Consider the following 13,361-nt stretch of genomic DNA (forward strand, 5'->3'; position numbering starts at 1 on the left):
AAAAATCTGTTACATATGCTGGTGTCTGGTCCCAGCTGACTGGAGCCTGTAGGTCCTCAAGGAACCCCTTTAGAAAGGTCAGGGTGAAGGAAGCTGCCAACTTTGAACAATAAACATTAGGGGTTTTAAATTAAGAGAAATAAAGTGGGTAGTTTTTGATACCTCCTTGTTAATGAATTAATGTTAACTGCAAATATTTTCTTAAGACACTGGATGTTTTCAACATAATCACATAGAAAAGGTAGCTTCCCAAGGTCATTCCCTGTAAATGTATTTTTGCATGCCTCATTCTAATCTGCTTCAAAAGTATTACCAACACTCTAACTTCCATTATGATTTATGATATTGTCCTTATCATGGGATGCTTAATGAGGAAGCATATCATTTGAGACTTTCTTTGCTTCAAAAGCCTTTTTAAACAACTACCAATATGTAACCTGTCAATCAGAAAAAAAAGATGTTCAGATTCTATTCTGCATGAAGCTCTGTAATAGAGGCTCTGGGTTATCGACAAAGGAAATAAGCTCTTTGATTCTCTTTGTTTATATTCTCAACTAACCTTAGGACAGAGGAATTGGCTGGACAGTGCTCAGCCAATCAATCAATATTTGTTTGAAAGTAGCTAATAATAAATATTTAATTGAAAGCCAATTATAAATTGAATACCAAGGGAATGAAATGGAGTGCCTCAGAAGATAATAAATTCAATTAAGGGTAATTTTTATCTGTAAAGTTTCACTGAGAAGATTAGAAACAGTGGTGCAGATCTGGTGTCCTGGGATTTGAAGGATGCTGGAAGAGTATATCTCCGCCACACCTACCCTGATGGGACTTTTCCATTTTCTGCTCTGTGACCTGTGACTCCACCATTCCTGGCTTATCTATCTCTATGCTATGAGGTAGTATTTCTCTATTCGGGGCAACTGGTAGGAAATGAGCTGCCCGGTGGTGGTGACATGGAGCCCAAAGGAATAATCTAAAGTTTTATCTAAGATAAACCTGAAGGTTTACTCGGTAGTTAATTTCATGATTCCACATTTCTGTTTTTGTGCTTCACCCACTTAATTCATGTCTCTAAAAGCAAGGAACGTCGTCCACTTAGTTTTTATACTTTATTCTTTGTTGCAGCTAAAAAACTTTGAAGCCTAATCTCTCCAAATTCTACTCAATGCTGTCTACATTTCTGTTGCCACGCACTTTCCAATCCAAGTGAATTATAATTTATCCTTTATTATAATACTTTTTAAAAAGGTTTCTCGCCTTAATCTACAGTTACTAACTTAAAAACTTGGGTGTTCCAGAAAAGTCGGTGAGAAGCCTATGTGTCCCTGAATGATTCAGAGGGGATGTTTGTTTGTGTGAGTATGAGAAGGAAAGACCAGGAGGAAATTTTTATCAATAAGATGAAAGAAGATTGAAATTGGAATGAAGGATATGCGGGTGGAGGTGAAAGCATTAAAAAACGTTACAGATAAAGGAAGCACAGCATGAGTAATGAAACAACGGAAACTTCTAAATGACATATTTGGGGTTCGGAAAATGCTACAAACTGGGCATTTCATAGGGGAAAACAAATTGGCTTTTAATATATATTGCCCAATAACAAAAAATAAGCTCTTTCATGCATCTCCTTTGAACACCTATTTAGACGTAAAAAGATTGCTTTTTATGGCTCTTCTTTTGCTTGTTTAAAATTTATTCATCTAGTTTTACCAAACTCCACTGTAATGAAAGGGCCTGCAATTTCTTCCCACGGCAATGGAAGGTGGTTTGAAAGTTTATTTCATTTTCAGCTACATCTGAGTTTCAAGTATATACCCAAAGGTTAAAGGACACAGAAATGAAATAGGAAGGACAGGACACATGCCTGAAAAGGACATGACAGGAAAATCTGCCAAGGAATAAAGGGAATCGAATTGCATCTGGCAGAACTTTTACAGTGCCGCTCCATGGCTGAGAAGGATGCTTAACAATCCTCATCCTTCGGAAGAGGCTGGAGCACAGGATCTCTTCCCAGGCTGAGGGTGAACCTCCTGAAACATCGCTCCTAATAAGCAGGGTTCTGACAGCGCACCACATCGCCTCCAGAACAACCGCCTAAGACAGTCAAAGCAAATAAACCGTCCCTGTCTTGTTGTAGTTGTCGGTGGGGGAGATGGCAGACCTATTAAGGAATTTCTTTCCAATAAATAGTTTTCTCCCATGATCTACTTAACATGGAATCAATCATCAAAATAGTCCTATTGGAAGAAAGTGTCCTATTTCTCAGGAGCTTTATATGCACCTTCCTCCAGCCCAGGGTGATTTTTAAAATCGCACTGACGGAAGAGCGTCAAGGGCAGGGACACATCAGGACCGAGGCATCCTGAAATGAGGAGGTGCCCACTTCCTCCATTTAACCAATGGACATCTCAGAAGGCAGGCATATCTCCTGAAGGTCTTCTTTCAAACGCGAATAAAGATTTATTTTCTAAATGACACAAAACATGGGAATATACATACCACCGGGCCAGGATCACCTTTGGGGCCCTGTAAGAAAAATATGAGAAATCATCTTGAAAATAACGACCAAAGCAAAATTATAAACTATGAAGAATTTTTATCCAATTTGCTTTAATACACATAAAAATATCTGCAACGTTTGTTTTGCTATGGTTTGGGTTTGAAGCATAATAAGATGAGGAAATATAACTTGATGGAAATCCCATGACGGTGATTGCTTGGACATTGATTTAGTTCTCAGATTTCCAAAAAGTGACACCACTCCACAGAATGCTGTTTTCCTTTATTTTGACTGTGTACATTTCCCCAATGTTATTAGAATTGGTTTATTTCCTCCTGCAGAAAATTTTGTTTATATTTGTAACACGTACTTTTCAGTGAACTTAGGAGGTCTTTGTGTGTGTGTGTGTGAGGCTGCTCAGCTAAAATACGCTTGGTGATAAACAACTGTACTCACAGGGGGGCCAGGTGGCCCTGGGTAACTGGGAGCATTCACACCTCCCTTCAAAAGAAAAAGACAAAGGTGAGAAGAATTTGTAGTAACCCATAACCGGAAAGTGATTTGACGTAATTAGAAAAATAGATACCTGGATTTTATATAAACTGCTCATTCCGTTTCCTTCATTGAATGGTACACCCTTAGAAAAGAAATGACACATGGAGTTATCCTTTGAAGTTAACAGTGAGCATCTCTACCTTTTGTTGTTTCACCAAATGATATTTTTCCTACTCTGCTATAGAAACTGAGTTTCATGTTATTGGTAAAAATTATAATGTTCCCATTTTTGGTTTTTCTAAAGCAAATGTAGAAGAAAAAACCAGAAGGCATCTGAGCTCCACCTGGAGCACACGCACACACTTTTGGCGGGGCTGGGATGAATGTGCCGGCTTGACAGATGAGACACTAATGCATTCAGAGGAAAGTATTATTTGCTCATTAAAATTCAGTTTCTGAATTGCCAACTTATGCTAACTGTTTACAGCCTGCTGACCTGCAGGCCATAACACAGGAGTGCTGATGAAGATGTGAATAGGGAACAATTTGGCTACTGAAAGGTAATTTTTTTCCACACTCTCTTCATACTAAATAGAAAATTAAGGGAAATGGGGGAGATGATGTCACTCACAACCCTGTGTGGATGTTTCTACAAAAACATATTCTTTAGAACAAGAGGGAACGGGAACTTCCTAATAAATTGACCTGTGAATGCAAAGCCCCAGAGTAACTAACACTTAAAGAGAACTAATCTGAGAGGCTTTCAAAATCATACATTTTGGCATTCAGGAAAAATTTGCATATGAAAATTTTAGTTAGGATCTTCTAGCCTTCTTTTTAAAAATTCCCATAGAATCATAACCTGCGTTTTCCTTTATTGTGATTTCCACGTTTCAGCTGCAAAACTGAAGAGCCATCATTGCCGTTTTTGGACCACGGTGGTCAGTGGTGCTCAGGGCGCGTGATCTGCGTGCATCTTCCAAACACTTGTGAAGGAAGGAAAAATGCTCTGTTCATGTATTCCTTCAGTATTGCACTCGTTCATTTGACAACTGCTGAATGTCTACTGTATTTAGTCCTGGAGGGGGAAGGATACTTTTGTCTGAGATTTCCAGGGCCGCAGCGGGGTGCTTCACAGAAAAGACAACACTTAACTTGTTTTGAAGAATAAACAGTTTTGGAGAACCGGGGTGGGGGGCAAGGGAGATTTCTTAAGTCCATCGTAAAACAGAGGTCCCTTTTGGGAGCTCATGTTGTATTTTGCTGTTCTGTCCACTGGGGAGGGAGGGTATTTTAGTGGTTGAGCCTCAGATGCTGCCTGCCCTGCTTCCTTGCCAAGGGAGAAGGTAAGTAAAACAAAACCGAAGAGCATGTTCAGGGAAACAGGGTGCCAGTGTATTCACTGATGTGCACACACGTGCGATCGCACGCAGACTAGCGATGTATCTTTGTTGTCTTTAGCATCTCAGGAAACTCTCATCAGTGAAGAAAGCTGCGATGTGAAACTGCATAGCAGCCATACCCTTCCTTTCTCTTGTTTTTAGGTGAGGATGGTACTTAAGGTGAGGACTTGGGCCATTTCAGGGCGTTACTCAGTTTTCCTGGATGTCTCCCTTGCATATAGGAAGCACACATGTTGTTAAACTTCTGATTGTTTTTCTCCGAAAAAAACAAAGTCACGGATGAATTCTGCCCCTTGCGGGGGAGTCTGGCTTCTTCACCTCTCCCTCTGAGGCAGGTGGGAAAGAACGCTTGGCTGGGCGGACGCTGTGATGCTGTTTGAGCGAGACCCCACTGGAGGGCAGACTTGCTCCGGAGAGACGCCCTTGTCCTCCCCAGGCTCCCGACAAGGTGCACGTCTGTCTCAATCCCTAGCACGAAAGCAGCGGCGGCCCTTGTACGTTTCATTCACTAGGTGCCATATAAATAGAATTTCCTTTTGCATCTCGGGCATCATGGATGGTAATGAATACACACAGCACAACACAATTTTTCTACCAGCTCACATTGCCGGAAGGGATGTCTTTTTACAGCCCCTCTCTTTTCTGTGAATGAGGCTCACTGAGGTTAAATGACTTTCCCAGGGTCCCCCAGGCAGGAAGTGGAGAGTAGGGGTGCACACCTACCCGAACTGAGTCCACAGCAGGGAGGCCCACAGTCTGCAAATCCGAGCAGTGTGCCTCAGGGCTGAGCTAATGCGGGAATCAGGGCTCCCCTAAGCCACCCTGGCTGTCATTCGCATGTATACATAAAACTCAGATGACTTTTATCCTTGAGAATATCTAAATGTAGTCTGACCTCTGAGTCATAAAAGCTTTTTTTTGATTTCAACTATAGGACATTCTGAAAAAGCCAGACATATAGAGATAGTAAAAAGACCAACAGTTTCTAGCGGCTTGAGGGACGGGGAGGTGAGCAATAGACAAGTGTATCACAGGACATTTTTAGGGCAGTGAAACTGTTCTGTATGGTACCGTAATGGTGGATACATGAGATTATGCACTTATCAAAACTAATGGACCATACAACTGAAAAAGTAAACCCCAAGGTCAACTATACAGTTTAGTTAATAATAATGTATCAATATCAGTTTCTCAACTGTAAAAAATTCTACTCTAAGAAAGAAATTATATTACCTGGATAGTTAATGTGACAAATAATATTTCTCAACATATACATCATAATAATAAGTTTGTTATACATGCCACTGAAAAATCATTATATCAGAGTTAGAAGGATCTTTATACATATATTTTTGGTTTTTAAGCTGAGATAGAATTCACATACTATAAAGTTTATACTTTTAATAAGAGTACAATTCCACACTAATGTAAGATATTAATGATGAGGGAAACTGCGTGTGTGTGGCAGGACCATATGGGAACTCTTTGTATTTTCTGTGAAATTTTCCTGCAAACATAAAAAATCATCCAAAAAAAAAATAAAGCCTATTTAAAAAAACAACAATAAAAAAACAAACATAAAAAGTAAAATCCTTTTTTTTTTTTCTTTTCCATTATGGTTTATTACAGGATTGGGACTATAATTCCCTGTGCTATACAATAGGACCTTGTTGTTTACACAAGTCTTAAGTAGATGCATGAATTTATGTTTTAAACCTGAAACAACTCACAGGTGGTCCAGGTGGTCCGGGTCTCCCAGGGGGTCCCTCGCTGCCCTGCAAGGGGGTACACAGACCAACATCAATGGCTTAGACATTTCTGCTCCAGGTTTGTGAACCCAACCGCGCTTGCTCAGAGAGCCACATTCTGAAGTCAATATGACTTGTCATTTTGTTCACCCTTGCAAAGTCTTATTCAGCGGGGCTTTTCCCTTCCCCTGGGGAATTAACATTACTAGACCACGGGAAAGGTAAATGCCTTTTCCCACAGGCATTCGGATCCTCACGCTGTGAGCGCCAGGGATGAAGCTTATTTTTAGACGTAACCAGACAAGCAGCTGACCAGGTCCTGGACTTCGAGTGCAGCTGGGGGAACTCTCCCCACATGGAAGTGCAGAGCACACTTCCTGAAGGCTGGGGCAGCTCAGGAACACGGCTCTTTGGGTCAGACCCTCGCTCCTAGCCTCACCTCCACCACCTTCATCTTCTGGGAACCAGAGAGGGCATCCACATGCTTTGACTAAAGTAGAAAATCACAACCTGTGTGTGTCTGCAGGAGGAAAACCTTCTTTCACATCCTAAGTGAATATCAGGCATGCCCCACTGAGCAGAGGTGACCGTGGTACAACACTGTATGAGGGAAATGTTCTTTACAATGTAAACAGCCTCAGACATTCTGCTTCCAGGCAAAGCATACTGAAAATGAAATGTGTGAGAAATGCATTCAAGTTGAAACTTGAAAAATGGGATTTCATCTATATTTTGATAAAACATAGGATGCTTATTGGTCCATGATAAACAGAGGTATGATACTCCTTTTGGTGCCTTTAACCAGTTTTTCCTGTAACTGCTTTTTTTTTTTTTTAGAATAATAGCCTCATAAAATCTTTTGAGTCCCTCAATATCAGGGGCGATGGCAAGAAATGGTTAATTAAAAAAGAATCCAGAGAGAGTAAAATTCCTACTTTAAAATGCCCAAGAATTTTGAGGGATTTTAGTCTATTTTCATAAATTTGATGAAGGATTTCATTCCAATCTCCCCATTTTTTCAGTAACCAAAGAATCATAGAAACCTTTTGATTGTATCTTTATCAATAAAAACCAACTGTAAAAAAACAAACAAAACAAAACAAACAAACAAAAAAAAGCCAACTGTAAAGTTTTTCTTGCAATGTATTTGCCTGAGAAGGAGTGACCATGAGTATACTGTATCTTTTCCCAAACTGCTCTGATGGCGGCTCTCTCTCTAAGACACATGGGGCTCTGCTGGCAGTGTCCTTCAGAGAATTATGTCATGGTTCTCATAAACTGTGAGAGGACAACAAACAAGGAAAATATGCACCTACTGAAAGGACTTTTTTTTTTCTGGCACAATTAATAGTCATATTTTCATTCTTGATTGTGCCCCAAAGCTCATCTCAGTGTGGAATTCCCATTAACTTCAAAAGGCAAATCTCTGACTGAATAATTTCCATCGAGAACAGATCAAAAAGGCTGGTGGAGTTGGGCAAGCTCCCCGGGATGCTATCAGAAAAACTGTGCTGAGACTGTCCAGAATAAGCACGTTGTTGCCTTTCAGTTTGGGGGGATCCCTTTGCTCCTCGATGCCATTATGCCCCATTGTGGTCATTTTGGGGTAGAAGCCACTTGAGTGGCTCACATGGACTCCGGATTCTTAAATTTCTCTCATCCAAAGAGTTAGTCCGTGTGACTCATGTGCTGGCTCTATCACACTGTGGGTGACACTTTAGATCCTAAATTGGGTAACTGTGTGATCTTCCTGCTGGGACTCCTCTTTTGCTGGTTCTCCCTGCTGACCACAGCAACCCAGCTGTCCTGTCAACCGGACTCCCCAGGAAGCAAGCTGTGCTGGTTCTTTCGCGGATCTCCCCTACGACCCTCTAAGGACAGAACTTGCAGATTTTCTCAGCAAGCACGTCATTTACTGGAATCCTGGTTCTGAGAGCTAGCCTGCTGTCGGGAGCCTTGGCACCTGCAGCTGGACTTCCAGATACAAACTACCTTCCTGCGCCTCATCAGGAGGTGACCCTCACCCATCCTTCCCCACGGTGGATGCCCAGGACCCTGAGTTCAGCTTGGACGTTTGCTGTGTGGCACCCATGTGCTATCCATCCTCTTCCCTGGGAACATATCTCTTGTCTTCAGACCAATTTGGGGACCTATGTCTTTCCAAGCCCACTTCCCTGACATCACTCCTATAATACTTTGAGGCTTTGCTTGATTTTATGGATTTCTCTGTAAGTAGGCTCAACTTGCCCCTACCCCAAGCCCCAATTTGGACAGTAAGTGAGGCTTTCCCTCTGTACCTTGTCACCCTTTGTTCCCGAGGGACCAGGATGTCCCGTTCTTCCCAACAAGCCCTGTAAAACACAAAACTAAGTTTGTTACAGAAACAACAACTAAACTGCCAAGGGTACTGGAAGTTGGTTGCTCAAATTGATACATTTTGAAGGTCATTTGATCCTAACTAAATCAGTCTTATAAGCTTATATTTCTTCAGGCTGATACAGCAGCTGTATCCTGCTGATAAGCCCTTGGAAGGATAAAATTTGTATTTGTGGTCGCTTTTTCACCTTGGCCAACCACATTTAATGACCTTAACTGGAACCTTTTAATACATTTAAGAATTTAGCCTTGCTGTTTAAATGGCAATTTACATAGCATTATGCCTTCCTAAATGAGCTATAATTTTGGTAGTGATCAACATTTTAAATACTTCACAGAGCAGAATTAACAAGGTGAGTTATGCGATCTGCATTTTACCAATGGAAAATAAAATTTAGTTTAAGATCTTCTTTGAGAATAGAGTTAGCTATCATTTCCATGGCTCCTTTCACAACTCTTTCTCTTAACTTTTAATTTTAGTGTACAATTTAGAGCCAGGTTTGTTCTATATAACTGTGGTGAAAGCATAAAGGGTAAAATTTTCATTATGGCAAACCCATGATTCAAAACATGAAAGAACACGATTACATTCCTACATACCATTTGCCTAGGCACTCTAAGAAGGAAAGAGTTGGAAAAATTGAGGCTTGAGTAGGGTTGCTAGATTTAGCAAATAAAAATACAATATTTGGGACAAACATGCTATGAAAGTATTTATTTACATGAAATTCAAATTGAGCCTCATATCCTGTATTTTAACTGGCAACCCTAGATTTGAGTTCTGCTTTAATGAGCAGCTGGGTTTAGCAGGTGGGAAAGAAAAAAGATTGTTTTAAGCAAACAGGGTAACTGAAGACAAAAAGGCCCTGATGCTGTGTTTGAGAGAGACAGCAGAAAAAAGTGCCGACTAAAGTAGAGCGTATTTTAAGTCAGAAACAGGAATAAAAGTAAATTGAACCTGATAATCCTTGACCCGTTTTTTTTTTTTCTGTCTAGAGAATAAATTCTTAGTTTATGGTGCTTAAAAATGTAAGGGTGTAACCATCTGAATATCTCTCCCTAAGGTTAATGTCAGAAAAATTATAGCTAAAAAAGATAACGCTCCTCTACATCCAACGTCTATTCAAATAGACTTGCTTCATCACAGACTGCTTTCTGGTCTGGTAGAATTTTCATGACAAGTCTCCACAACCCCGAGCAGCCTTAAGGAATACTAACAAAAATCTGAGATGTTGGATGCTACTTTCCCCAGCAATAGCTGCATAATCCACACAGAGGAACAGAGAACAAAAAGCAATAAAGAATGTTAGTTCACTTTGCATCATACCAGCAGATATGAAGTGTGAGTGAAACCATTTTAGCAAATACTTACAGGGGGTCCAGTCGGGCCAGGAGCACCTGGAAGGCCCGGAACGCCTTGAAGACCCTAAAAGAGATAGTTCCTACCGTAAAATCTGTTATATCATTGGAAACAAAGCATTTTAGTTCATCAAATATTTTGACGATTGAAAACTACCCATCTTTGTTGGCTAATCAAGAAACACATTTGTCATCTGCAAACACCCGTTTTCTAAGAGTAAGGATGGCGGGCTAAAATGCCACGACATGGAATTTGTTACAAACATAATTTAATGTGTTGGTGATTCATAGAACACTTCTGATCTCACAGAGCCCCTCCATCGACAATAGCATCTTTGAGAAGCCGGCACTGCTAAAGCATGAAAATACAAATTTCAGATGAGCAGAATGCCATCGAAGAAATACACGGTTACACTAATGCTTCTTTCAGCTGGTGGGAACAACGGCCTCTGTTTTATGATACAGTATTTAATTCAGTCGGCCAGTTCATTATAAGAAATACCGCTCATCGGCGAAGTGAAATTTAGAACCCTTTAATGGCTTAAGCGTAAAAGTAAAGGGATAGCCTCTCAGGCCCCGCCTAAGATTTGTAGCGTCATGCTAATTATACTGGATACATTTATATATTCAAGGAAGAATTGGTAAGGTTAACTGATAACTCGTGTAATTAATTTGTTCCTTTACCAAGTAAGTCAGCAACAGAATATTAGCTAAATAAGTTACATAAAATCCATAATATGTTTTGCAACTGTTAAAATCATGTTTCAAAAGCTATTGAATAACAAAGAAAAGGAAACGTTACAAAATGTTACATAGAGTAGGGTCCAAATTATTAAAAAATTAGAAAATGCACTTCATAAAATATGAGACTGATAGAGGCTCATAATGCCTTATCTGGAAACTTTAGTGCCAGGTGTGTTTCAGGGTTCTGAAGTTTCATATTTGTTTCAAAGGGAACACAGTCTCATATTGGATACTACATAACACTCCCATGTCACCTGAGGCAGCACCTGCTAATAAACACACAAATATTTCTATAGCAAAACACATGATAGTCTCACCAAGTGGGATAAATAGACTAGCTCCATATGACTTCAGGTCACATTTTGCTGCCAAATAAATTTGCTGCAAACTTGGGAAAAATTTCCCGGGTTTTCAGAGGCATTTGAACTTTGGAATTGTGGATGAGGGGTTGTGGACAATAATATGACTTTTACCAACAGTGGGAGAAGTACAAATAGGAATAACTTTTGTCTTTTTAGTGCTTTTGTGTATTTCTCAAATTTTCTATAAGGAACTCAGATGACTTCTACAATGGGAAAAATATACTTTTAAATACCCATTTATTATTTAAGATAACCATATGACGTGTCAAGTTCTATTTTGAACAGTTCCACTTTTTCAGGATTGAAATTTCTTTACTGAGTAATCCTTTTATAGTGCCAAAGCATTCATCGTTATAATAAATTCCTTTACCCTTTACTGAGATGAAATATGCATTTTATACATATTATAAATATCAGGTGAAGTGACCATGGTAAAATTGCTACATAGTTATCTATGGGAGCTCTAGAGGATCAAAGTTCTACAGGATCAAGATTCTTTGCATCAATGGGATTAAGGACCAAGCTCTGCCAGGTCTGTCCATCTAATGCCTAATGGGATCATATATTCCTTAAGGTTTTTCCATGTGACGGGAGGTGAAGAAATGCTGGAAAGGCTCTCCTTGAATGTGCCGAAATTCCTCATGTAACAAGAGCCTTGGGTAAAATCTTATGTATACTTGTGTTAATGTGGACATATACTTTCTTCAAGATGGTATCATCCTCACTGGCAATGCTCAGTGTGTGTGTGCATGCACGCATGTGCCCATGTGCAGTTGTGGGCGGTACACATTGGCATGTTGTATTGACTCTTTTTATTCCCCCACCATTAACTTGTTTACGGGGTTATAAGTGGAAAGGAAACAAATTTCCTTTGGGAATGGATCTCTAAATGTCTGGAGATTATAAATGCTATGCCACAAATTGCTTTATCTCAAAACACCCACATTTCCATAAAATTCTCTCTGTATGTACGTGTATAAGATATGTGTGTTCATATGTATTCTTTTTTTTTTTTGCTACTTTTAGTCTCAACACTGAATCAGTCTAGAGATGCTGAGTGAGTCTTTAGGTAGTCCAGTTTATAAGCTTGGGACTCATTAACCTTTGATGACCACATTAAACTTTAAAGTAAACCTCAGTCCATAAATAAAAAAAAAAATTATTCTCAGCCATCTTTCTCTGAACAAGCTGAAATTCTGTAGTAAGGGTAAAAGTTACTATGGATGTATAAAGGGCAAGCAGGTAATTTTACAAGACAAGAAGGTCATTAAAGAAGACAAATACATATTAAAGAGTAGAACAGTCAATTTAGCATATTGTACCAAACTAAAATACAAATTAAAATTTACTGCATAGTCAAGGATCATTAGAGCTCAGTTCTTTCCCTATTCTGATATTTTGATTTTGCAAGTCCTACCTCAGTTGCTACCAAGAATATTTATTTTTCCATTGCTACAACTTATGGCTGACAATATTTTTCATGTCCTGTTTATCAATTATTGTTCTAAAATATTGTAGAAAGACCTGTATTCCAAGCAAGAATTCCCTCTGACTATGAGAGGTAAGTCTGTGTTCTATCAGCATCTGCTAATTTGCTACCTTGCGTTGTGAAATAACATCTGCAAAAACCGTTGAGGATAATGTCACTTTTGTAAGAGCAATAAACCGAAAGGCAACTCCTCTCTTTAAGTTCCCAAATGGATTAAATCGACCATTGGATAATTACTAAATAATAATTGGGAATTCCTCAAAGAGACAGGGTGTCCTTCTGCATCTTTTCCACTAAGGGTAGAACAGACATCTTAGATTTTGTATGATTAGATATTATATGCATATTAAAATAGTATAGTTTATTGGCCAGCTGGAAATACCTATGTTCTTGGGCAAAGTTTCATTCACTTAAACAAATTAACAAATTAAAATTTCAGGGAGTATCTGAGTCCAAGTAGAAGACAAGATAATATTCAATATTTCCCACCTGCCTGAGAGGGACAAGCTGCATTGCCCCGTTACCCAACAAAGGCCCAACTGAGCTAGTATGTTACTTCAGGTTTATTCATACTATTCATGTGATGTGAAGAAACAGTGAAGAATCTCCTTCTGAACCAGCTGGAATTGTCTATCTAAGTGTCTTGTGCAAAGTCTGTGTACGCTGTGTTAAAGAGTCAACAAGGTGTACTTAAGGAAAAGCACACTAAAATAGTGAAGGAATTAAGGAGGGATTTCAGTTCACCAGGAGTGCTAAGGATTCTGAAGAATCAATAAAAGTTAACTTCTAATAAATTTAATTTAGAGTCACTTATGAAAAAACCTGAATTCCAATTATTTCCTGATCTTTTTGTTATTACATTCTCAATTGCCTTTAAAGCCT

The 13,361-nt window shown here is 39.3% G+C and overlaps 1 protein-coding gene across 3 annotated transcripts in view; it reads right to left on the reverse strand.

Moving 5' to 3' along the window:
- The window catches only part of COL19A1 (collagen type XIX alpha 1 chain), a 398,856-nt gene that overhangs the window by 45,520 nt on the left and 339,975 nt on the right, over positions 1-13,361 (reverse strand). For all 3 annotated transcript variants that reach the window (XM_082474165.1, XM_082474166.1, XM_082474164.1), the window contains 6 exons: positions 9,898-9,951; positions 8,447-8,500; positions 6,132-6,176; positions 3,090-3,140; positions 2,960-3,004; positions 2,503-2,529 (listed from right to left, as the gene is read on the reverse strand). In XM_082474165.1, the coding sequence (XP_082330291.1) occupies positions 2,503-2,529; positions 2,960-3,004; positions 3,090-3,140; positions 6,132-6,176; positions 8,447-8,500; positions 9,898-9,951 (276 nt within the window). The remainder of the gene's footprint in view (positions 1-2,502; positions 2,530-2,959; positions 3,005-3,089; positions 3,141-6,131; positions 6,177-8,446; positions 8,501-9,897; positions 9,952-13,361) is intronic.

Source organism: Balaenoptera physalus (assembly GCF_965194825.1).
Source record: "Balaenoptera physalus genome assembly, chromosome: 9".
NCBI classification, from domain to species: Eukaryota; Metazoa; Chordata; class Mammalia; order Artiodactyla; family Balaenopteridae; genus Balaenoptera; species Balaenoptera physalus.